The sequence below is a fragment of the Sapajus apella genome, unplaced genomic scaffold (assembly GCF_009761245.1).
Source record: "Sapajus apella isolate SASKATOON/1434 unplaced genomic scaffold, GSC_monkey_1.0 scaffold24, whole genome shotgun sequence".
NCBI lineage: Eukaryota > Metazoa > Chordata > Mammalia > Primates > Cebidae > Sapajus > Sapajus apella.
The window spans coordinates 23,138,898-23,165,161 of NW_022436964.1; the positions used below are offsets into that span (position 1 = coordinate 23,138,898).

The following is a 26,264-nucleotide window of genomic DNA, read 5'->3' on the forward strand; positions in this document are numbered from 1 at the left end:
TATAAATTACCTTCATCCTTTTCTAGTGGTCTCATATCCAAAACAATAACTTAAATACAACTGTACTAAAATTTCTATATTTGCTGTGTTCTTAATATCCTGGAACCAATCTGTACTTATCTGTCAGGTGTAATTTATTGTCAGATGTCATTTACATGTACACAGGAGGTGTCCAAGAGCAACCTCATGGTTGGATGATTGACTGGTAGAATTCACAGGATACAGCGTGTAGTTGTACTCACAGCTAAGATTTATTGCAGTGAAAGGATATAAAGCAAAATCTGCTCATTCATCAGTGCCCAGGTTTTTATTGAGGGCTGATCATATAGGCACCCTCTGCGTAGCATATGCCAAAATTCCAGACTCCCAGAAGAAAAGCAAGTTAACAGATTCAGCTTAAACCATATTGTTAGTATAGTTTTGGTACAGTAGCCGTTCTTATCAATGAATGGTGGGAAGCTTCCTGAAGTTCAGGTTCCTGTATGTCTGCCAAGGGCCAACCTTGGAAGCAGTATTTTCAAGGGATAGCAGTTTCAGGACTGCTGTATTAACTCTTCTATGCAACATGTAATAAAAAGCTAGAAATATTCTTTAGTGCCAAAGGCCAAAATAAGTTTGTTGGAGTAAAGAATAGCCCTATTATACATATTAATTACTACAAGAGTGAATTTTGTTTGTTTTTAAGACAGAGTGACGCACTGTCACCCAGGCTGGAATGTGGTAGCACAGTCTTGGCTCACTGCAGCCTCTACCTCCTCGTTCAAGTGACTCTCCTACTTCAACCTCCCAGCTAGCTAGGACTACAGGCGGCATCACCACTCCCAACTAATCTTTTATTTTTAGTAGAGACAGGGTTCTCCATGTTGGCCAGGCTGGTCTTGAACTCCTGGCCTCATATGATCTGCCCACCTCAGCCTCCCAAAGTGCTGGGATTAGAGGCATGAGCCACTGCACCCATCCTAAGAGTGACTTTGAACAAACTGCCCTTTACCTCAATTTTCACCTATGTAAATGGCACTTAGAAACTGCATATTAGAATTCTGTAATTCTCTATGTTTTGTAATACTTTATATAACAGGGATTCCTAAACTAGGATCTGTGTACTCCAGGGTTAGATGAAGACTTTCCAAGAAGTATAATGCAGTGATATTTCTCAGAGGATTAATTTTCAGGCCCTCAACATTTAACATGTACTCCTTCCCAAACTTGATCTGCCTGAGAGTAAACCTTGGAAGGGGCTGCTGGTTCTCCTTTCCCACAACTCCTTTTGCTTTACAGAATAAATGCACCACTCCCAGGTCAACAGATAAAGGTATAGGCTTTGAGGGCAAGTCTCAAAAGAGCAAAGTAGAGATGGATTAGGTAATAAATCCTGAAAAATATGGCACTTCATCTAGGCCATGCATTTATTGCAAAATGTACCTTATTCACTAGGTGCTCCCTCAAGCCCACAGTGTCTTCTTGGTCCACAGCTAGTCCACAGTACCCAGCCTTCCTTACTGGTAGGAGCAGAGCCACAGATATGGGAGCAGAAGTGAAATATATTATTCTCAGGTTCGGCTCCTAAATAACCTCCATGTGTTCTCCTCCTTCCTTTTTTCTGGAATGAGTTGACCTGCAAAGACACCCTAGAGCCCAAATGTTGAGATCACAACAGTTTGTCAGCTTAGGCCCCTAAATGGCTATGGAGGAGAGCTACCTCACTGAACTACTTGCCAGCCCAGTACTGTTATTTGAGCAAGAAATGAAGTTCTATTGTGTTTAAGCCATTGTATAGTTGGGACTATCTTTTTGTTCACTGTTGATTATTTCCCTTAGAATTCAGAAGTGAAATGCTTGATATGGGAATGTATATTAATACATTTATTTGAATTGAAAAATGAATTCAACTTTTTCTGATAAAAAATATGTCTGTTTTGGCAGATTGCTTTGATAATGAGGACTGCCTTTGTCTATTGGGTTTTATATGTGGGGCAGACACTTCACGTAAATTGGGCTGAATCTGTTGTCTCAAAGTTTGACAAAAAAAAATATATATAAAGCACACATATAATTATATCCTGGAATTCTATGCTGGGAAATAATATCCTTTTGCATCTATTTCACCTTAAAGTTAAAAACAGTACAACTCCATAAATCTCAACTTTAACATTCAAGGAGAGATGTAGTCTTCCAGAATTCTTTTGGGGAATTGTAAGCAAAAACATTCACTGACCACTAGTATATAAAAGAGAGATCTTAGCAAGTAGTTTAAATGGATCTTGGTTGACCTGATTAATGAACAGGCCCTTAGTGATTCACTTGTGTAAATGAGCTAATTGTGTGGACAAACCCAAGGCACATGACAGAGACTAATGAACAACTTTTGCTATTGTAAGTCTTCCAAATTACCCTCTTAAAATATTTGTAGAGGCAGGTGAATGGAAAGGTTGAGTAACTGATCTTCCTGTAAGAAAAGTATATGTGTAGGGGGATTACTTCACTTAATGCTGCCAGTAAACCTGAAGTTTTATCGTTCCATCTGCTTCCCTGAATCTCTTTTATGTGCCAGGGAGATACACAGATATGGGGTGGACTTCGGGACCTGGGCCATGTGTTTGTGGGAAAGAAATTGAAGAATAACTAGGTGCCTAAAGCACTAAGGGAAGAGTTTAGTCTGACTGAATGCAGTTTTCTAATTTTATGATTTGGCAAGACTGGAGTGCACAGAGCTTTAAATAACTTTAAGGAAGTAATCCTACTGGTGCCCCATCCAGCATACCCAACTCACTGCAAGTGAGGAACAGCGGCAAGAACCCTGTGCTATTGTCCTCCAGTTGAATAAATAAAAATCATCTGATGTCACAGGTAGTACTGACCCATTAACTGAAAGTGTCTTCAGTAGTGTGTTCCTGGCATTCTACTTTGAAGATCTTGGCAACCATAAATGCCAGAATCACACCTGGCATTTCTGTGGAGAAACTTTAAACACCTCATGAGCCCAGAGTCTATGGGGATAATGGGGAAATCTGGAAGTAGAATAATGACACTGCAGGAGGAAATGTTCTTGTTGATGAAAGGAATCCTTGGAATTTCACTGTTTGCGAAGCCTGTGTCTAAAGCCTGAGAGAAGAGTTCAGAGGGGCTAATAGTAGAAGGTAGACCAGGTGCTGGTACGGAAAGGCATATATTACCTCCGAAATGCAAGGGACAGGATGAACATTATACGTCTCTTGTGCTCCTTTAGAAATCAGAGCAGGAACCTAGAGAGCTAATTGCCAGCTAACAGAGATTTTTTAGAAAGTTGTTTTGATGGTTGATACCTAGATAGCAGATATCTTCCACTTAGCCTGGCCTTTGACACTGTGAAAGCATCTTGGTGGCTCTGAGAACAAAGTCATCAAATAAATCCTTCTGAAACCAACTTCTCTAGAGATTCTGCCATGCCTCCAGGGTAGGGACTCTGACTTGTTTGTGTCACCAGAGGCTGACATGGGGCCTGAGTTCATACTCGGGAAAGGCTTAAATTATGACTGAATCATCCTGGAATGGGCATTAGAAGGTTTTTTTACTTTGGTCCACCAGAATGGTACAGAGAGACTCAGACCAAAAGGCCCATTAGGAATAATGTGTGATCCACCTGAGTTTCATTTCAGAATTTTTAGCAACTAGGATTCAGTGGGAGTTATATAGAGAGCCCAAGCAGGCATTGTTACTAATACTGTGACCAAGATAAGACACTAGGGGTGAAGGAACCCCATTAAGAATGATGCCATAAACCATCACTGGATCTTCTAGAGCCTTTCAGTTTGGATCCTCACCAGGGCTAATGGTGGAAGGGATATGGCTTTTTGAGTAGCCATATGCAGATACAGAGCTCTGATTGCATCCTGTTATGAGTTCCAAGTTGCCTTCATGGGTCTGCAGGCAGTCCTTTTCCTTCTAGAGTCTTTCTTTGCTCCCTCAGCTGGCATTTATCGGCTGACTTGACACCATCTCAAACCTACTGCTCTGTCTCGCTTGGCTCTAGATCCCACACTGCTTTAGAGCTGCTTCCTTGAGGGCCGGAAGATCTCCAGGGAATAAACAACGAAGCAGGCAATTTTGTCAAGCATTTGCAGTAGCAAAATGCAGAGCTGACAAAAGGAACTTCTGTGTTTTGTTCAGTAGAATTAATGATCCAGTTGTATGCAAAAAAAAAAAAAAAAAAGGAAATTGTCAGATTTAGGAGAAATGATAAAATACAGTACCAAACATTGAGGACTTTTTCTTTGTTTATTATTGACATTAAGAGCCATTGTTTGTGGTTCAGCCTCCAGCAGGGATGGACCTGCAGTTTTCCTATTATCTACTTTTATGAAGTGCTTGCAGTTTTTAATTATTTATCTAATAAGTAGAGTTCTCTGTGTTCATAAGCCTGGATATACTCAACAGTTTAGGAACATTTCCTCCCCATTCTGAGTCAGAATTTCGAGTCACACACATATACCCATATACACATTGAGGTTGAGTATCCCTTATCCAAAATTATTGGCACCAGAAATGTTTCAGATTTTGGATTTTGTAATACTTGCATTATATACTTATCGGTTGATTGTTCGTAGTCTGTAAATCCAAGATCTGAAGTGCTCCAATGAGCATTTCCTCTGAGTGTTTTGTTGGCACTTAGAAAGTTTCAAACTTTGGGACATTTTGGACTTTGGACCTTTGGATTAGATATATTCAGTGTGCATTGCTTAACAATGGGGATGCATTCTGAGAAGTGCATCATTAGGCAGTTTTGTCTGTGTGCAAACATCATAGAGTGTGCCTGTGCACACCCTGATGGCATAGACTAATACACACCTAGGCTGTATGGTATAGCCGATTACTCCTAGGCTACAAACCTGCATAGCATGCTGTTGTACTGAGTATGGTAGGCAGTTGTCGCACAATGGTAAGTATTTGTATATCTAAACATAGAAAAGATACAGCCAAAATATTGGCATTATAATCTTATGGCACCACCATGGGATATGCCATTTGTCATTGACTGAAATGTCATATGTAGCACATGAGTCTGCCTTTGTGCATGACATTTGTTGGATAGATTCTGTCCCTTCCCTGTCATCACCTCTTTCAAAGGTAAGATAGAAGAGGTTCTGTCCACTGTAACTCTATGTGAATTTGGGTTGAATTCCTCAACAGGGGTTTTTCAGTTGGGCAAAGATTGTATGAGTAAAAACATTATGTAGAGAGAGGATTAAAAGAGCTATGGAGAATTATAGTGTGTAGTGGCAGAGTTACTCAAATTATCATCTTTGGAAACTTGTAATCAAATGCTGAGGGAAGTCAAGGCTCTGAGTAACCTAGTGTTGCTGCTTTAGAACATTTTAGTGAAAATAAGGAATTTAATGGCATTAGTTTCCTGCTTCTAACCATGCTGGGGAACTTCGGAAGAAAAGATCATGAGCTCTGGGCTGCTGACTTAACACGAGTGTTGATGACCTGTGCCACTACTGAGCTGAATCTTTAGGAGCCACTACATGGTGTCACCATCTCTCTTGCTTTTCCATTTGTGAGAATGGTATAGTTCATACAGGGGCTGCTCTCTCAGCCTAGGTCCTAGCTTAAACAAGACCTGGAGCAGAGCCACAACCAGCATTCACCATGAGCAAGACAAACGTTTTGTTAGCCACTGTGGTGTTAGAGATGATTGTTACTGGAACATGAACGATAGTATGTTATGAAGTGCTTTTAGAAAATGCCCACATAGTGCCCTAGAATAGGGCCCATTATATTAATAGGCTTTCTCCTTAAGAGCTTTCAAAGCATTGATTATTGCCTTGTATAGGTCTGCATGACTATTCATAAGGCTGCTACCATCGATGATTCCCACTGCTACAATGTATATATTTTAAACAATCCTTCCATTTAGGAGCTGTATGATCTTAGTGTAGTTTTTGAAATGCGCTGTGCCTCAGTTTCTTCATCCGTAACACAGTAATAATACTATTACCAGCCTCACAGAGTTTAGGTTGGGGATTCAATGAATGGAATATGTAATACCCTCAAAGCAATATCTGACATGTAGTTTATTATTCTCATTAAGTTTATCTACAGATACTGAATGGGCACTTACCATGTTCCAGTTCCTGAACAGTTCCTTATAAAGATGAACAAGAACAAACAGGTTCAAGTGTTCTTGGGCCTCACAGGTCTATGGAGAGAGATACATTAAACAAATGATTAGTTATGAAGAAATGTAGTGCCATGAGAGTGCCTATAGGGGGCTGACCTAATTTGGAGGGTCAAGAATGGATGGCTCTGAAGGAATGACATTTAAGAATTCAAAGATCAGTAGGTGTGGCCAAGATGAAGGTAAGGGTAGGAGAGCAGTTATCCAGGTAAAGGAAGGGTGTATCAAGGACCCTGAGGTGGGAGGGCGCTCTCACAGCAGAGTACTGAGAGAAGGCCAGAGGAACAAGGAGGAGTAAAATCAGGAGGGGGCCCGGAGCCCTGCGGCAGAGGATGAGCACGCTGGCTTTTGAAGAGGCATCTTCTGCTCAGGGCCATTGTTGTGTGGCAGTAAGCAAACATTTACCTTCTTCAGACCTCAATTTCTTCAGCTCTAAAACAAATGATTTTTTTAAGTTGCAGGTGGGGCACGGTGGCTCACGCCTATAATCTCAGCACTTTGGGAGGCTGAGGCGGGTGGATCATGAGGTCAAAAGATCGAGACCATCCTGGTCAACATGGTGAAGCCCCGTCTCTACTAAAAATACAAAAATTAGCTGGGCATGGTGGTGCGCACCTTTAGTCCCAGCTACTTGGGAGGTTGAGGCAGGAGAATTGCTTGAACCCAGTAGGCGGAGGTTGCAGTGAGCCAAGATCGCGCCATTGCACTCCAGCCTGGGTAACAAGAGCGAAACTCCGTCTCAAAAAAAAAAAATAAAAAGTTGCAAAATTCCCATTTTAAGATTTTTCTTCCTTTTTCTTTTTCTTTGTTTCGAAGAGTCAGTGTGCTGTGCCGCAGGCTGTTTCTAATAAAATCTAATTGTTTAGAGAGAACTAAGAGAAACAACAAAGAGGGAGAAAACGGGCTTTTTCTGGTCCGTTGGTTAACCTGACTTTTACACTGTAAAATATGGGGTCATGAAGGCTGACCCTGGAGCAGCTCCAGTCTAGGATGACATTTAATTTTGCTTGAGGATGGCATCATATTGAAACCTGCAAGAGGAAGGCTGGTGTTTAGGTTTATGGTTCCTGCCACTCCTTCCCTGCTAATAGGAGTAGGAGGGTTGTTTTATATTTTAATTTTTTTTTTTTTTCCTGTGGTTGTGTTTATCTTGTCAGACTACATGGTGGGATAATCTTAGCGGTTATAGAGAATGGAGCTCCCACTGGGCTTATGCCTTAACCCCTCCTGAAGTGAATGGAGCATGCAGTCTCAGAGGAACTTAGATTTTTTTTTTCCCATTTTCTTTTTTATTTTTCATTTTAAAAAGTTATTCTTGGGCTGGGTGCAGTGGCTCATGCCTGTAATTCCAGCACTTTGGGAGGCCGAGGCTGGCAGATCATCTGAAGTCGGGAGTTTGAGACCAGCCTGGCCAACATGGCAAAACCCTATCTTTACTAAAAATGCAAAAAAATTAGCCAGACGTGGTGGCACGGCACCTGTAATCCCAGCTACTCGGGAGGCTGAGACAGAAGAATTGCTTGAACCTGGAGGGTGGAGCTTGCAGTGAGCCGAGATCACGCCACTGCACACCAGCTTGGGTGATAGAGCCAGACCCTGTCTCAAAAAAAAAAAAAGTTATTCTTTTCTAGCATATTTGAATCCTAAAGCAAGCAGGAATGTTTTTGATATTATCTAAAGTTGGTAGATATTTCTGTATTTTATAACTCCACTGGCTCTAATTATGAATTTCTTAGTTAAGTCAGACAGAATTTCGGCTGTGTGTTCTCTTATATACATTGATTGTTGCAACACTGATATCAGACTAATTATTACTCTATTGAGTAAATATGCCGTCTGTCACAGAGGGAAATAATTATCCATACTTTGTGCTGTGTTTCTCAATGGGATCTTTTATAGTAAAGTGAGGCTTGCGAGAAATAGGTGAGTCCACGTTAGAATAGGCTTGCTATAGACAGACACCCACCCTCTTTCTCAGTTCCAGTCCATCTGCTGCCCCTAGGTAAGTGCTGTGCTGGCCACCACCCTGTTCAGCCTTTGATCCTCTCTGGATTGCCTTGAGTGTATTCTCTGGCCTTTGTTTTTCTCCTCAGATAACTGCTGCAGGGTTACCAGCAGATTCCCGGGATCAGGGACTATGCATGCAGGATCATCTGGCTGGGGTCTTCCAACTGATAAACACACACCATGTATCCTGTATAAAGTCAGTTACGAGGACAGTTCTTTTCTATATCCCAGCTCCCAAAAATACTTTTTCCTAAAGCTGATCTGCCTGAGAGCTGGCCTGCAGTCTGCAGGATCTCCTGTCCCCTCTCTTTCACAGTTGGTTTTCTGTCATCTATCTTTGGTAGCGATGCATCTCTGAGCGCACCATTGTACTCTGCCCTATGCTGGAAGACCTCTGGCATGCCCAGTGGCGAACTGATGCAAAATATTGGTTCTAGCAGAGCTGGAAAAGGGAATGAATGGAATAGCTGGATAACAAGACTTTTTGTTGCAACTTAGGTGGTTCCTTTTTTTTGTTTTTTGATTTTTTTCCACTTTTGGCAAAATTACAGGAGTACCCAAGTGATGTCAGTTGATACATAGTGATGGGTTCTGACCAGTGTGCATTTAGGCATATAACTCAGAAAAAGCTCACAAGAATTAAGAGACATTACTACAACAAAATCCCTCAAATTCCGTTTAGTTTTTAATATGAAGGCTTTTTTTTTTTGAAAACGAAATATATAATTAAAATGACACAGAAACATGCCTTACTCCAGCAGTGTGTAACATACATTCATAAAATAATTTTTAAAAGCCTCATTTATCTGATTGAGATATAGTTCCATTAAAAATATACTTTTTTCTTTAACAATTACCAGTTATATTACGTATGTAGATTTGATCAGTTATAAACTGAAAATAAGTATAAAAGCCAAACTAGAAGTTTTTTTAACCCGGAGTCTTGTCATAGGAAATTTTTTTTTTAAATTGAACTTCAATTAACATGCATATTTTTGACATAGAGGATTATGGTACAGTGATAACTAAAAGAGTTTCAGGCATAAAATTATCTTACATTCAGATAAAATTCTGTAGGGAAAGCAGAATAGAAGTAATCTAAATTAAAGGGAATAAGGAATGCTACAGAACGTTAGGGAAGAGCCTGTTCTTTTATTTGTTAAATGGATGATGGAGTATCAGATGACCGTGGTATTTAGAGATATGTGTTTTATTTCTAAATGTCAGTTTTTAATCCACAAGAAGTACAGCTTCTACAATTATTTAAACTTATGATGAGAAATTTTGTGTCCACTTAAAATTATGTAAGAGGGCACATAGTTTTTCAAAATTCTTTCTACTTCTGGTTTATGAAGAATGCTGATTTGTAATCCCACAGTGATTACCAAATGTGGCTTTGCACTAGAAATGCTTTGAGGTACTTATCAAAAATACAGATTTCTGGGCTCCCAATTAGATTTACGAATTAGAATTTCTGGTTGCGTGGCAAAGATGGACGGTATCTTTAGCAGGATTCCCTGATTCCTAGTGATTTTGGTGCAGCCAATCCTGAGACCAGTGTTTGGCTCCCCTGTATCCACTTGCTTTTCCTTCCAGGCCTGAAGCCCCTGCTTTGTGCCTCAGGGAAGAACCCTTGAAGTGGAAAATGATAAATCACCATGGGTGGGCAGGAGCCATGGATCCAAAAGTTAACTGTTGATGTGAAGCCTGGAATGAGACCTAGGAGAAACGCTATTTTGTTCATTCACATTTAAGGGAGCATCACATTCTCTTAACTCATCTCTTGCTGTTTCATCCTAAAATGTGGCAATTTTGAACTCTCCTTTAAGAACTTTCAGTTCTTTTTTACATTTTTCTATACTAGTATTAGTATTGACCCACAGTCTGCTTAGGATCACTCAAAAACGTTGATTTTGAAACTATATGAATTCCAAAATGTGAGTCTTAAAATTCAGAAGCAGTCATTGATTTCTAGCTAGCTTTCTGGATCTTTTAATGAAAAAATATTCCTTAAACATATGAGGTGTGGCTATTATTAGGTAATATGCAATAGTCTGAAAGGTGTTCTTAATGGACTAAATTTGTTACACATTACTGGAGGTGCATTGTCTTTCTGTATTCCTTCTTTTATGTGAGAAATTTGTTGCCATTTCCTGTGTCTCAACAAGATAAATGAACTAATTTAAAATATTTTCCACGCCTCATCTGTCCACTCCACAAGCTGTCAATGGGCTTGGATTGGAAGCTTGCATGCCAGCAGTCCTGAGCCAGGAGCACTGTTATTTTGAAAAAAAAAAAAAAAAAGAAAGAAAGAAAGAAAGAAAAAAAAAAAAAGAATGCTGTTTCCATAGCAGCTTGGAACTCCTTTGCAAGTGTGTTTTCACATTCTTGTAGGATCTGGTAAGATTGATATTTTGTCCAGCTTTCTTAAAGCACATTTGCTTGACTTAAATGAAATCATTACTTTTTAAAAATTGAAGTGGTGGGGGTAAATTTTCAAGAATTGATGAGAAAAAAGGTTGAGATGAGTTAAAAACCAAAGCAGGAAGGAGAAAGAAAAATATTGGAGCTGCTAAAATTTGGAATTATAAAAATCAAAATTGGAAAGTGTCATTTTTTTTCTAGATAACTTTCTAATTTACCATGTTTTAATGTATTTTGTGGGTTGGATAGTTTTAAAAAAAATTGTAGAATCTTCACAGGTTCATATTTTTTTTATAGTCACTTGAAGTTATCATATGTTCCTCCATCACACATTTAAGTGAAAAAATATATACAGAGCATCATAGTGGCACACAACTTTGAGGCATTTTCATCTTTTGCAGCAGGATCAAGTTCTTCACAGTACTGACGTAGTGGTATTTGTAGGCAGGCAAAGCAACAGAAATAATAAGTTGGAAAGCATTTTTACTGTTTCTGAGATTGTATAGACGGGTTTTTTTTGGATTTTCTGAATTTTTCTACTTAATAATACATTTTAATGAGTCTTTGGGGGAAGTCATAACTTCACTTCACTGCTTATCGCTGCAGCCTGCTTACATGACACAATACTCTTGTGAGGTATAATACGAAAATCATCTCTGGTTAAAAGTGGATTTTGGCTTTTAGCCTAACGCTGAGCAAATAACCTTTCCAGTCCAAGTTAAATGTTCCCATAAGCTCCTTAAAACCAAATTTTCCTTGTTAAAAAAAGTCACTGCATGTAATTCCCGAAGGGTGGGGTCATGGAAGCACTTTAAATTGTACTTACAAAAAAACAAACCTTGCCGTATTTTGCTGGCGCCGCCTTTCTTTTGCTGAGATTTGGTGGGGGCTGCTTTGCTTGGTTTGGCCTGAGAGGTCAGAGTTTCCTGAGGCAGTTTGAGTGGCCATCAGATGGTTTCCATTCCTGAGCTTGAACTGTGGCTTAAAGCAGAATGCAGCTGCCTGCCTACCCATGCCAGTGTGTCTTCCCAGGGGAATCACTGCAGAAGCCCTCAAGCTTCATCTTTATACTTGATTGTGACTTTGTTGCTGTCCAATGCTTGAAACTCCTAGCCCTTTCAGCTCCCTCATTACACAGGGCCAGGCTTTCTGTGGTTTCCCCAATAGGTTAGCCTCAAGGTAGATGAAAATTTGATAGATGCACTTATAACCTCTTCAGAGCTTCCTGTTGGAACTTGACAAGTAGATTCTTTCTCCTAAATATTTTAACAAACAGCCTTTAAAATGACATTTACCTCTTCTAGGACCATTTTTGACAGTAGCACGTAGTAGATTTATTTTTATTTTATTTGAAAACATCATTTGGGGTTTTACAGAAAAAAATAAAATATTTATCTCCACAGCTTGTTATCAGCAGGGAGGATAGGCATTCTTGGAAAGATGGGCGGTTTATTGGTAGAAAGATTCAAGAAGCTATTTTGTGATAAAGGATTTCTTGGCACTTTTTCGTCTGGTCAAGTAAATTGCTTGTGGGTTCTTGCTAAAAAAAATAATCCCTCTGGTGCTACTTTTAATTTGGCCAGGTTTAAAGTGTTTTCAGAAGGGTTAAGCATCCCTTGCATTAGTGCCTGGGGTGGTCAAATGAAGGAATGACTTTGGTATGGGCTGGATGTGTTTATAATTGACCTCCCCATAAAAGGTTCAGAATTGCAGAATAGTCAAAACCATAACACCATTTCTACACGTCTGTTAGATGTGTGGTGTCTCCTCCTTCCCTCAACAGGTGTAGCATTCTAGGCATGTTTATCTCTGGCTCACGTTGTAAGAATATATGTTTCCTGTGATTTGTTCAGTGTGTCCAGCTGTCACTTTCAAAAATAGATACACTCCAGAATATCAATCCGTTGTTATGATTTTTCACATGTGTCTACTGAGAACTATTCTTTTCTTGCAAGGGGAAGAATGAATCGAACATCCTATTCATGTCCATTACATAATTTTGCAAGTGAAAATATTAATCCCAGTGGAGCGTGGAAGCATTTTATTTGCAAGTGGGCCATGTTGTGAAAAAACCATTATAAAGCCTAAAATTTGAGGAGAACCCCCCCAAAACCTCCATTGCTTGGGGACTCTGTTTTTAATCTGAACTTCTGTTGAGTGCATGAATATTTCAAATGAACCTGAGCAGGTGACTCTTTCTTTCGCGGCTCTCGGATGGTTTTCGATGAAAACTTTCTTTTGTCACTATCATAAGAATGGCTTTAACCCAGTACAAGTCCACAGCGAAGGTCTGAATTCACTTGGGAGAGAGGTGAAAACCGTGTGGAAGATTTTGGCAAACTGGATAAGCATAGGCAATAAAAGAAAAAAAAAGATTTCGGCACACTTCATACAAGTCTAGTAATAGAAAACAATAATTTTTCCACTCCATTACTATAGATTTTTTTTAATAAAACACTTTATACTTAAAGTCATTTAAAGAAAGAACGAGTTTTTTCCTCTAGGAAAAGGCAGAAATAAACATTCCCTATACTTTGAGAAATTTGTTTGGGCACAGCTGTCTAGTTTCTTATCTTCTGTTAAGAGTTAGATGGATGTGCGATTTTAGTGAATGTATTTAAAAAAATAGTTTACTAAACATGGCTACAAAAACAAAATACTTCAAACTCCTATCCAAAAATCCTGAATCTGACATGGAGATTTTTTTCTTTCCATAAAAAGAAATCTGAGAAACATAGACTGAGAATACTGAATTAAGCCTTGACCATCACACATACTAAGAAATGGGAAGCAAGGCTTGAAGAATGAACACATCAGCCTATGACTGGGAAGACGTGGGCAGGAAAAGTCACATTGGTGCTAAGAAAGGCCTGACCAGGGAACCTGGTAGAGATTAGGTTGAGAAGAAGGGAGAAGCATTGATGATGCTTGTTCCGACGCAGGTCTCAGACCCTGGGCTGCGCACATGCTGCTGCACTGCTTCTTGAAGTGTTACTTGTTTAACGTCACATACTTTTTCCCCTTTTTCATATATACCCTTGATAACTGGGGTGATCTGATTTTTTGTTCCAACTGGATCTTATACGCAAGCTCTTTGGCCTTTTGCTTTGGCAAACAGAAGAACTGATGTATTATTACATTATGTTTCTTTCTTCCTCCTCCTCCTCCTCCTCCTCCTCCTTCCTTCCTTCCTCCTTCCTTCATCCTTCCTTCCTCCTCCTCCTCTTCTTCTTTCTTCCTCATCATCTTTAAAAGACAATAGTAGAAATGACTATTTTTGTGATGCCTTTTTTGTTTAGAGAGCACTTCTGTATCTATTATTCCATTAATCCCCACAGTGATCTTCTGAAGTCTAGCTGTAGAACCTGAGGCTGAGAGAAACATAGTAACTTGCATCTTAGTGGGAGAGCTGTAACTCCCACACATTCTTCTTTACTCTGTCAGGTGGGGTAAGGGTACCGAGTTAGCCTGAAAATCTGCTCTGATGTCAGTGAGCATATCATGAACTTCAAGTGTTACCTTTATTACAAAAAGCTAGAATCCTTGAACTTTTCTTTCTCTGTCCTCATTTTGCATTAATCTGATTGGAGCTATTTGGATAGGATTCCAGAGAAAGAGGTTTTTCTTCATAATTTATCACTGAAAACTCCGACTTTGGTCTCACAGTTGTAGCACTAAAATATATATGTACTTACACTTAGACAGAAGCACTTTGTCTTTTACTGCTGTGAAGCTTCCTAGGAACTTCTTGCATGGGCTTCTTTTTGAGACAGAGGCATCCATAGAGAAATGGAGGTGCAGGCATTCCAGGATGGACTAGGTAATCTTCATCTTTCAAAAAAGCTCTGGAGATGCTAGAAGACTACACTTTAGTTTTGTCATTGCCAGTGAGCCAGAACATAAGCGGTACGTGTCTTTCAGAGTATGAACATGTTCTTGCGCACATCTGCTTGAGTAACTGACTGTTCTGTTTGAAGAGATCTCATAGAAATGGAATTTTTAAATATTGAGAAAATTCTATTAAGAAATAGAGGGAAAACGAAAAGTGCATTATAAAAGCCATGCCAAGAATAAGTACAATATGGCGTAGCATCCACAAAATATTTACTTTTAATTGAGCTAAATATTTTGAAATGAACTTTTAAAAGTTAATGTTCTCACTCTTTGGCTAAAGAGTTAATTGCTGGGCTTGTCCAGTATCTGTTGGAGTTAGTCAGCCAATTTTTCATGACAGAAAAAAAGCATTGTAGGTAATGTAGATGAGATCATGTTACTTCCATGAAGAAAATGTGCATGTTTGGATTTACCTTACTCCTCTGTTGTGGCCACACCTCTTTTGAGGACCTGTTTATGGTTAACAGGAAACACAGGAAAATGAAGCGTAGAGCATGGTGTTATTGATTCACTGTGAGAGTGAATCTGCCAGTTCTGAGTCTGAAGCAATATGACAAATAAAATAGCTCTAAAGATAATCAGGGTTTATGCTCCATCTATTTTCATTATTATTATAAAAATCATAATGTAACAACACACAAAAAGGAAAAATCAAGCTTCCCCTAGTTGCAATGTAATATTCTTCATTTTTGCTTATTCATTTTATCTCTGTTCAGGTGTGTGACTGGTTATTGTTACTGTATTCATGTAATTTATGATCCAAGCTTCTCCCCTGGCATTGGATGGTCGACATTTTTTATCATTCTTCATCTGGGTTTTGTTTTTGTTTGTTTATTTATTTTTGATTAACAGATGTTCAGTGTTTTCTCATAACATCTGGGTGCTGTGTGTGTGTGTGTGTGTGTGTGTGTGTGTTTCCTGGACTCCTTTGGCAGTTTTGGTAAAGCATATGGACCTCTTCTCAGAAAAATACTTCTAAGCGTTTAAAATGCACGGGATTACAGAGGAAACAATTATATTGAAGTACAGTTATTAAAATATTATAAAAATTAGTTTGTACTGTAGCAATCTATTAATGCATTAAGAAGATGTACTTAGTTGTATAATGTCTAAGTAAATAAGCATAAATGTTTTGAAACTGTCTATGAATCTGAAGGTAGAGTATAGGGAAGTTGAGCAATTTGATGCCCTGTGACCGGTATCATCTAGGTGAAAGAAGAGGCATGGCTATCTTTAGAATGTGAGGACTTGGGCCCTGGTTGAAGAGAAGTAATATTTTAAAACAGATTTATTGAAGGATAAAGGGCAGCATTATTTACCTTTTACTGTGTATCAGGTATTGTGCTAACTCTTATATGTGCTATTTTTTTAAGGGCAACTTCATGAAGAATAGGTGCTGAAGTCTATCCAGTGAAGCAACTAAGCTTAGAGAAGTTACCCATTGTTCTAATCACAAATAGATCATTGTAAAAATATTGGCCATTTACTTGTCCTCAAAGGAAGTCGCCCGAATAATCCAGAAGCAATATCCTGAGGTAATACAGTGCAAAGCCACATGGTGGCAGGGTTAGGATTTGGGCTTTAACCAGACAGAGCCTTTTTACTACCTTTTGTCCATTCCTTAAGTTGGGAAAGGTAAAAGGAATTTTTGAGTGACTTTAAGGGCCACTTGAGATTGGAAACCCTAAATTTATCTCATCTAGAAGACGAATCCACAAACTCACTATTGGGTGATTTTTCTCCTGTAGCAGTCCTGTCAGATACTTACATAGAAGAAGAAGGTGGTTGGCGGCTGCAGGAGAAGGGATGGGCTCTGAACTGGACAGCCTGTGTCCACGCAGAGGAACCATATCCTGAGTTAACTCTTCCCATGGCTGCAGTTGTCTCCCCAGAAAAGGCACTTCCTTTGAAAGGTCACCTGGGACGTGTCTGTACTGCATTGACTTTATAGCTTTTCATCACTGCTTCCTCAGTTTTATTTGGAGACACAGTGTGCGGATATTTCAGCTCAATCATAAATTCCCTCAATGTGGGCTGCTGCTAGCATAATTGAAAGACAAGAGGCAAAGAGGTTGTGGCAGGCCACAGACAGAACAATTCATGGGTGACAGTTTCTATTAAGGGTCAGATGCACTCAGGGGCCTTGGGATAGCTTCTGGTGTTCAGAAAGGAAGAATACCCCAGAGTAGCAGCTTGTGTAGTTATCAAAGAAAAATGATGAGATCTTTTTTTTGTTCCTTTTCCCAACCACTCTTACCAAGGTAAGTATATTTAGCAGGAATGTCTACAAAGGTCCATTTAAACTGTTAAGAAATGCCTGGGGGAAGTTGGACAGGATAGAAATTCTTGAAATTCACTTGTGGGACACAATTTCTTATTGCACATCCATGAACCAGAGATGCCTTTACTGTTCCATCCCAGTCCTCTTAAATGAATGTGTTTCAATAAATATACATAAAACAGAGATTTGAGGAACTGCATATTCGTCTCTGAAAAAATGTCAGCAAACCACAACTGCAACCTTTCATACTGTTGGATATTTGCCCTGCCTGAGAACAAATATTGCTAAGGATAATTAGTTCTTATCTTTTTTTTTTTTTTTTGGTTGTTCTTGGAGCAATTGAGAGCTTGTAAGCTGACCTTCCTGAATTGTGCCATATGGAAAAATTATGTGTCCTTTAATTTAACCAATGTGAATTCAATCATTAAAGTATTATGGTTTCCAACATTAATTCAGAGAGATCTAAAACTAGGTAAGTTGAATAGAGTTAAGAAAATCTTCCAAGTATTAAGTAATTAAACAAATCTGGGTAGATTTTTATAGGGTGGAGAGCACACACATCAGTGAACTCTAGCTGGTTACAATTGTGTCACAAATGACAGAGTGACTTTTGTTAACCAGATAATTCAGTAATTCTGACTTCAACTAATAAATGCTTTATGCAATGAGAGTAAGGATTTCTGTAAACAGTAATTTCAAATAATGAAATTTCCTTTAGGATATAGGTGCTCTTTAATAGGAACATAAAAAGAAAGAAAAATGCAAATACAGAAGTACTTAGAAAACACTTATTTTGTGGTTAGTAGCCCTTTCTTTCCCCACCCATCAGGTGAAAGATGTTTAGTGGCGCTTAATAAGTATTTAGAATAAAGTTCTCTATATGCTATAATTGTGTACCCCTTTTGCTCTTTTGACTTGAAATAAAGGATGGAACCCAAATAGGCTACGAGAGAAGTAAAAATGGGAAGTGATTGATTTTTTTCAAGGTATGTAACATTGCTTATTTTGTGATTCATCAGCAAATGCTGCTGCATGCTATCAGCGAAGTGCTTCTTTCAACGTGAGATTGTAATGTAGCCTTTAATATTTAATTTCTTTGCAAATGCTGCTTTTATGTCTGTGTTTTCTAGACAGCACAGGTAGTTAAGTGCAGAGGGAAGCACTATTTTCTGCTAAGAGGGGGTCTAGGAAAGAAGGGCAGGAAGCATCCACAGGCTGGCCTGTTTTACCCACAACCTTCTCACCTCTTTACTTCTGTCTGTCCCGGCCATATTAGTTTTGCAGTTTCGGTGACTTCCCCTTATTCCTGTGCCAAGCTAAATTCGCAACTGTGAAGTCAGACATACAACTTTGAATACTACCTATTCCCTGCGTCGGAGACTCCAGGAGTGTGGTGCTTGGTCAAGGTCCCCCTCAGATACTTAGCTTGTATACTGTGATAGGTGCCTTTAATAAAAAGGCAGGTAGAATTTTTTTTAAAGGAGCAAAGATGGACAAAGTGACATGCCTGATCAACAGGCATTTCGTTAAAGATCATGTTGATTTTCTGGGTGGTCTGTGCTGCAGAACTGCTTGATTACCTGAGCCTTAACCCAGAGCCACTCAGAGAACTGTAATAAAATAGTAGTCCTAATTTCCACCTAAAAATTAGCTGCTACTACAAAGCCATCGTGAGTTTCTCACCCGGGCAAGTGAAGTTTGTGCCAGAGTACAGTCCAAGGTCTTTCAGGATCCTGCCTTTTCAGCCTGCCATCCCTTGGCTGTGCTCATACTTCCTGACTCTGTTTTGGTCATTTTTTTTTTGAGTTTTGTTACTCCCATCTAGATGTTTTTCCTCCTTCTTTATCCCACCCCCACATGCAGTGGCTGAAGTCTGCTAGTCCTTCAGGATAAGCTCACAGTCCACCTCTTCTTGGTGGCTTTCTTAGTCCTTTAAAAATCCTGCTGGGCAGCTTCTCTGAGCCATGAAGCAGGCCCTGGGTCCCTGTGGCTAAAGTCTCAGCCTGCGAGCAGCATGTCAGCCTGTAACCCTGCAGGGCAGCATCTGACCTGGTGCCAAAGCGCTGCATGCAGAATCTAAACTCCAAGAAATTAATTATAGAAAACTTTGAGAGAAACTCTATTTTTGCCTTATTATGAGTTCTTGGGAGCCATCAGGATGGAACTCATCCAGCTTTCTGGTCACAGTGACTCTGGCCTTCAGTTCAGAGTGGTGCAGAGGTGAGCTTTCTACACTCGCCTGCCACGTCATGGGCTCCCCTGTGACTTGAGTCATCAAAGTAGAATCATACCTGCTTCCTTGTCCTGTATTTGGTGCCCCTCAGGTAGCTGGCATGAAGCTCATTCTGTCTTGCCCCTCTTCTAGATCTGCTCAGTAGAATGGTTTGAGTGCTGAATGGAGGTAGGTAACCACCTGAGGCTCACATGCTGCCTCGCCTTGCCCTGCCAGTCCAATCATCTTTTAAATCTAATAGGGCTTTATCTTTCCTATTGTGATTGTGGCTGCAAAGCTTTTGTTACAGCTATTTTTTCATACCAAATTAAGCTCCTTAAATACAAGGATTGTGTGTATCTTTTTCATTTTTCTGTCTGCCTTTGCATTTTGCAAAATGATCTCACATGAAGATATTTAGTGAGTATTGAAGTAGCTGAGAGAATGAATTACTACATTATATACATTAAGAAAACATTCATTAAGTTAATAGCTATTTATGTGTATAGTCAGTGTTCTGCTACTTGGCTTAAAAGGTGCTTCCAAATGATTCATACTTGATCTTCCCTGTGAAGTATATGTTGATCCAAAATAAAACAAAAGTATGACTGTGCTGTTGGCGTAGTACTTTTCACAAGTCATTTGTTAATTTGTTGGTTTGTGTCTGAACTGCCTTAGCCTTTTCAGTTCGGAAATTCTTTTGTGATTTTTATTTAACATTTTCTCAGTGCCAGCAGTGACTCCTTAGCCTTATTTTGAATACATGTAGCCTTATATCTGATCCCTGGCCACCTCTGTCCATTTTTTCTTTAGCTCTGTCTCTTGGCCTAGCTGAGCTCATCCCACTGGCCTTTTCCTGCTGCTTGACTTTTCTTAGCTTTCTCACCTTTTGCAGGGTGAATCTCACCAAACAAAAAGCCATGAGATAAATGGCTTCTGATACCTATCATAAATAAGGATTTAATTCAACATCCTTGACATCATGAGCCATTTATTTTAATGCTCTGAACTCAGAGTGCATAAGAAATAACTTTTTGGGGAAGAGAGACAGAGGACTTATCATGTTATGACCTGTTGCTTGAATATGCAGGATTCGTTTTATCATATCATTCATATGTGGATGAGGCTGCATATTAATTGCTGCCTCTCACAAAACAGCCCAGACCCTGTGGTGTCAGTGCACTGGGGACCTTGCTTTTCAGTGTCCTCCATTTCCTTCCCTCCCTAGCCACTCTTTAGCTGACTGGATAAATTGATTTCTCTTTGTTAAACTCCTCTCTCTTTTCCTTCTGAATCTCACTCTCAAATGGCTGTTGTTCCAATCTGCTTTTTATTGTTGCTCATGTCTCCCCCACTAGACTATGCTCCTTACTGTAAAACTCAGACTTCCCCTGTGCTAGCCAGTATTGACACATGAGGGATTGACTTAATGAATACTAATGAGCAGAACATCAATCTTTTAGGTAGGGCTAAAAATCAGAGGATTCTATTAGGAACCCTGTATTTAAGAACTTGGAGCAAAGTGAAGGTTTTAGCCTGAGTCCTCTGACTTGCCCGCAACAATAGTGATGTCCGTTGTGCCGTGTTTGAGCTGGGAATGTTAGCTTGCTGTGTGGTACTTAGAAAAAGTGTCTTTAGGGAACAAAAGGAAAAAGAAATTAGCTAATATATCATTATTATTAGCCTATGACTTGTTTGATCGGGAAACCACAATTAAAAAGCATTCACACCTGTTTCAGAATTACCTGCCTCTTTGTGTAAGAAAAAAGAATCATAAAACTGGCAAAACAACAACAAAATAATATCACAAATCATATTAACAGGAAAAAGGGGGAAGGAGATGTGCTTTGAACCTCCAGCTCCTTCACAGCTCATCATTTCTTGATGCCCTTTGCCAAGCTGGATGCTCAAGGAAATCTAATGATATACAAAGCCTCACTGCCGGATACTTCATTACTATCTCAATCCATTAGAAGCCTTAATGGCCTATGCCACTGGAATAAGTATGGAAATCCAGTCCCCCAAGAAAGTACAGTGCTCTATAAATCATACCCGCCTGAGGATTCTCTCAACCCTTGACACTGAAGAGTAGGTATATATAAAAAAAATTGCCCTTCCTTAATTCCCTTGTACTAGAAGCTGTCAGCATGAGTGACAACTTTTAAGTTTTTAACTCTCTAACCCTATGGTTCTCTAAGTGTAAGCTGGGGATCAGTAGCATCAGTATCACTGGGAACTTGTTAGAAATGCAAATTCGGTGGCCCCACCCAGATGTGCTGGAACCTTGGGGTGGACCAGAGCCATTTCTATTCTTGACATCAGCCTTGCCAGAACTGTCCTGCCTGAGATACCCACTAAGAGCTTTTGTCTGGGTGATCAGCTCCCTGGGGTCTAGTGCTCTTTAACCTTTTTTCATTCCCCTCCCTGTAGAACACACACTTTTCAATATTATATTTTAATATTATTTTATTTTGCAATTTTTATTTTTTAATGTATTGTATATTTTTATACAGAAACTCCATTTGTCTTGAGGAGTTTGGGGATTGATTCAAGGTTTTTTCTACTTCTCTCTCCAACCTTAACTCTCAGATGAGATGGGAGCTCTGCCCTGGCATATTATTTACTCTTGTTTTCTAGTAATTCTCATAGCTTTATTCTGAAGGCAAAGTCAAGGCCAGCGTGATGGTTCATGCCCATAATCCCAACACTTTGGAAGGCCAAAGCAGGCAAATTGCTTGAGCTCAGGAGTCTGAAACCAGCCTGGGCAACACAGCAAAACCCTGCCTCTAATATAAAATTTACGAAAAATTATCAGTGTCTCAGTAGGCTAGGGATGGAGAAAACATTAACTAGCCCACCTATCCTACAGCAGTGTTTATCAAATCTCAGTATGCATTAAGATCTCTTTTTTAGGGGGGATTGAGGGAGATGGAGTCACCCAGGCTGGAGTGCAATGGTACAATCTCCGCTTACTGCAACCTCCGCCTCCCAGGTTCAAGTGATTTCTCCTGCCTCAGCCAACCAAGTAGCTGGGATTACAGGTGCCCACCACAATGCCTGGCTAATTTTTGTATTTTCGTAGCGACAGGATTTCACAATGTTGGCCAGGCTGGTCTGGAACTCCTGACCTCAGGTGATCCATCTGCCTCAGCCTCGCAAACTACTTGGACTACAGGCATGAGCCACCACACCAGGCCTAGAGATCTTTAAAAACATCATGTTAGAAACATTCTGAGTAGCACTGTTTTAAAATAATTACCTCATGTTGACCCAGGGTTTCCGCTACTTTTAATTATGATTTTTGTGTGTGTGTGAATTCTTGATTTGGGGTGGCTCCGAGGCTTTAGGGCTGCGAATTATACTTACTCCTTTGGTATCCTTTGCCTAAAGGATATTTTTTGCCAAACGCTTACTTTGGATGAGTCCTTATCTACTTTGACTTCTCTGTTGATTTAGTTCCACCTGTTTCCCATGGTCTAGGAATCCCATAAATTTTCTGGTCCTCTGACGGCACTGTCTTTTGTCAGTGCTGTTATGGCTTCATCCTTTTTCTGTATAGTTATGTAGGGGTTGGGCCAGGATAGATGGTTGCAGAGATTGAGTGTACCATTTTGATCCAGTTCATCTTTGCTTTTCTTAAAGCTTTCTTCCCTCTGTTGTTACCAGGCATGATTCATTGTACCATGGCTATTCATGTTATTCTAGTGCCATGGAGCATTTCATTCCTACTTCTTTCATATCACGTATTTGTTGTAACATTCTTAAGTGCACGTAGATATCTTTAACCTACTAGATTCCATTTTGTAGCCCGAGTGTCTGTGGTCATCAAATTCCAGAGATTTTTCTCAGCCAGGTGGGAAAAAACCAGTTTAGCAACAAGCAGATGAAAATGGGGATCTAAAATACCATGTTAACTATCTTACAGGTTACATTCACAACAGCGTCTCTCATAGGTTTTGTGGGGTTCTCTGTCTCTACGAGAACCTGTGTGATGTTTAAGTTCTCAACTCTGAATAAACATCTTGCAAAGCATTGAGTTATAATAGTTTACTGTTAGGTTGATTTTCTAAAGATACTGTGGTTCTGTCCTTAGAAATCACCACTTCTGGTCCTCCTGGAAGAGGGCAAGTCCCTTCTTAGCTTCCAAGGATTGAATCCTCTCTGGTCATAAGTGTATTCTGTCTTCTTACTCCTTTTTGGTGAGTCTCAGTTTAATGAGGAAGTTAATGGTGACAAAGGTTGGGAGATACCAATGCTTTAATTAGTTAAGTCACAATACTCTGTCCTACTCTTAAAAGGTCTTATTAGGAAAATAAGACATAATTTTACCTCTCATATACCTGTCAATATATTAACTTATTCAAACACTGACCTCTATGTCATATAATTGGGCTCTTAAAAGATTGAAAATGCCTGGGCTTCCTGATAGGAGTTTCTGCCTTTGTATCTGCCATCGCATTTCAAATAATTGGAACTGACAAAAAGATGTTAAAATACTAAGAGTTACCACAAATGTATTGAAACTGATAGCATGGATTGCCAAAGAGATACCAAGATAGAATATTAAATAATGCTTTTATGCAGATTATGATGTCTTTTTAGTTTTATGATTCTCTCTGTGTATTTGTGTGTGTGTGTATATGTGTGTGTGATTTTTTTAATCAGCTAAGCCACATCCTCAACCTCCACTTAAAAATGCTTAATTGTACATTGAATCTGTATGTATAAGGAAGCCACCCACATAAGTGTCTAAAGTCTAGGGCCCTTATGGGTACTAGTGAGAAATAACCCTTAGGCCACAAAGGGCCTTTTATAAGCTTTGCTCGTCCACCTCATGCTTTACCCCCCTTTTTTTTTAAGTGACTTGGAGATAAAGAGAAGCCTTTAATTATATGAAGGATATTAAGTATAGTGGTGGTGACATGAGATTCGTGTGGTAAAGAATCACTCTGGCAGCTTTGGGGAAGACAAATGGAGATAGAATGAAATAAAAGATGGGGATACACGTTGGGAGTCTATTACTATGCTAGGCAAGACACCATGGGCGGAGGCAGTGGCAGTTGGTATAGATGGTAGGGAGAGATCAGAATTAAGGGACAGAATCTGTAAGATGAAGTCACTGATCAGATGTGAGGACAAAGAAAAGTTAGAAGTTAAGTGCACATTGGTTCTTGCAAGCCTCTGATAAAGTATTAGTCTTCAGAGGGGGTTGAGTTTAAGTACCTTTATTTTTGCAGGAAAGAAAATGTACCTGTAAAAGAAGAGCACTAACATTTGATCAGATTTCAGACCCTTTTTACTCTTGGGAATGAAAATTTGAGCTTTTGATCATTGTTGCTTCTGCTTTCCAGATCTGACCCTATGTTGTTGTACAACCATTTTTTCCTAACGCTCCAGTATTAGTTCACAACTTACATTTAGTGAAGCTATTTGATTTTCTCTGTCTCTCATAACAAATGTACTGATAATGTTTAGGGCTAATTGTATGCAATTTAATTTTTGAATTGTGGTAATCATTATTGCTGTTTTTATTTTCATCTTCTCTTCCCTAGGCATCATCAGCTATAGATATTTAACCAAATTATGCCCTTTGGGGTGATTTTCAATTTTCTCACTTTGGAAAGCATATATATATTTTTGTCAGTCATGAAGGGTTCAGATTTGGATTATTAAACACTACTTTCCACGTTGGACCATTTAACACTTTACATTTCCTTGTCATTGGAAAACTTAACTTGTCCCTATGCTGTTTGGGTGTTTTGAAGGCCTCATCTAATTTAGGAAAGAATGACCTGTTCTCCAAACCCATATTCTACTTCCTGATGCACAGAAAGACCTGCCATACAGGAGATAAAACAGAAGTAGCTTCAGCATTCATGGATTGTTTATAGGAGCACCTCTGGGGTCTTTTCCTGAGCTCTGTGCCTGCAGGAGCATGTGCAAAAGTGTTTGACTTTCCTTGCTACAAGAAATAGTTAAACGTATATCTGATAGTCTGTGACCATAGCAGTATGTTTCCTTTAAAGTAAGTACATTACGTTGCCACAGATACTGTCACCACTAGGGCCCCTGGAGGGTCAGGCCTTGTTGATGTAATCAGTTTTGTTTTGTTTTCTTTCTTCTCTAGTAGCTATTATTCTGTAAATTGTGGAAACTGACTGGAGTACAGAATGTGAATTGATGTTCTTCTCTATTTTAACCCTCCAGAAATGCATCTTCTGCAGACACCGGGTTAAGAGGGTCTCTGGAGCCTGCATCCAGTGTTCCTATGGTCGCTGCCCGGCCTCCTTCCATGTCACTTGTGCCCATGCTGCTGGGGTACTGATGGAGCCTGATGATTGGCCTTATGTTGTGAACATCACATGCTTTCGACATAAGGTCAACCCCAATGTGGTAAGATGTGCTCTCCCTTCTTCAGTGCTAAGACTTTATCTGTATTTTCTCCTGTTTTAGAATACCTCCCAGACATAACATTCTTCTGTAATATTATACATTGTTTACCTGTCTAGATCGTGAGTTCCTTGAGGGCAGGGATTGCACACAATTATTTACTGGTAGTTGCCTAGGACCTGTCAATTGTCTGGTGCACATTATACACAATAAATCTGTATGAGCTAAATGAGTGAATGAACAAATGAATGCAGAAAACTCTTTATGCCTGTTCTGGTGTTGGATCTGTACACAGGGCTGCTGAATTTGGTTGCACATGTCATGCACTACACATATCCAGGGTGAGAGTGAAATCATTTCTGCAGGGGGATCACCACCTGAGATTATGTAGTGAACAGTCTATGAAACTGTACACTGTGGTCTTGGGGTGTTATTTATTTCTTTTAGAAGATACAGAGCAGCAGCACAGTCAAGGAAGAGGTAGGAAGGCCAGGAGCTTTTGGGACTCTGCTGCCTTAGGTGGGATATATGAGGGACAGCCTGGGGGCCCTGGAAGGAGTGAGGACAGTCTCATAGAAAAAAACAGAAAAGTAGAGGAAAAATACAGAGAACAATTTTTTTGAGCTTATTTTCTGAGAAAAGAGTGTTTGCAACTAAATAATGTGAATTTAGCCATACAGTAATTCTGTTGACCTGTCCTTGGCGAATGAAATCTTTCCTCTGTTTTAAATGCTTAAAAATATTATTAGAGTGTAGAGATAGTTGATATGTCTTTGTTACCTTTCCAGTTCACCATGATTGTTTTTGGCTACTAAATAGGAGGCTAAAGCATTGTCTAGATGCTCAGCTCTGCTAACTTGCTGCACTTTGTTTTCCCTGAGAGACTTGGCCACAGGCTA

The 26,264-nt window shown here is 39.5% G+C and overlaps 1 protein-coding gene across 6 annotated transcripts in view; it reads left to right on the top strand.

Moving 5' to 3' along the window:
• KDM4C (lysine demethylase 4C) overlaps window positions 1-26,264 on the top strand; it is a 343,287-nt gene that overhangs the window by 255,027 nt on the left and 61,996 nt on the right. For all 6 annotated transcript variants that reach the window (XM_032291097.1, XM_032291109.1, XM_032291099.1 and 3 more), the window contains one exon: window positions 25,183-25,368. In XM_032291097.1, the coding sequence (XP_032146988.1) occupies window positions 25,183-25,368 (186 nt within the window). The remainder of the gene's footprint in view (window positions 1-25,182; window positions 25,369-26,264) is intronic.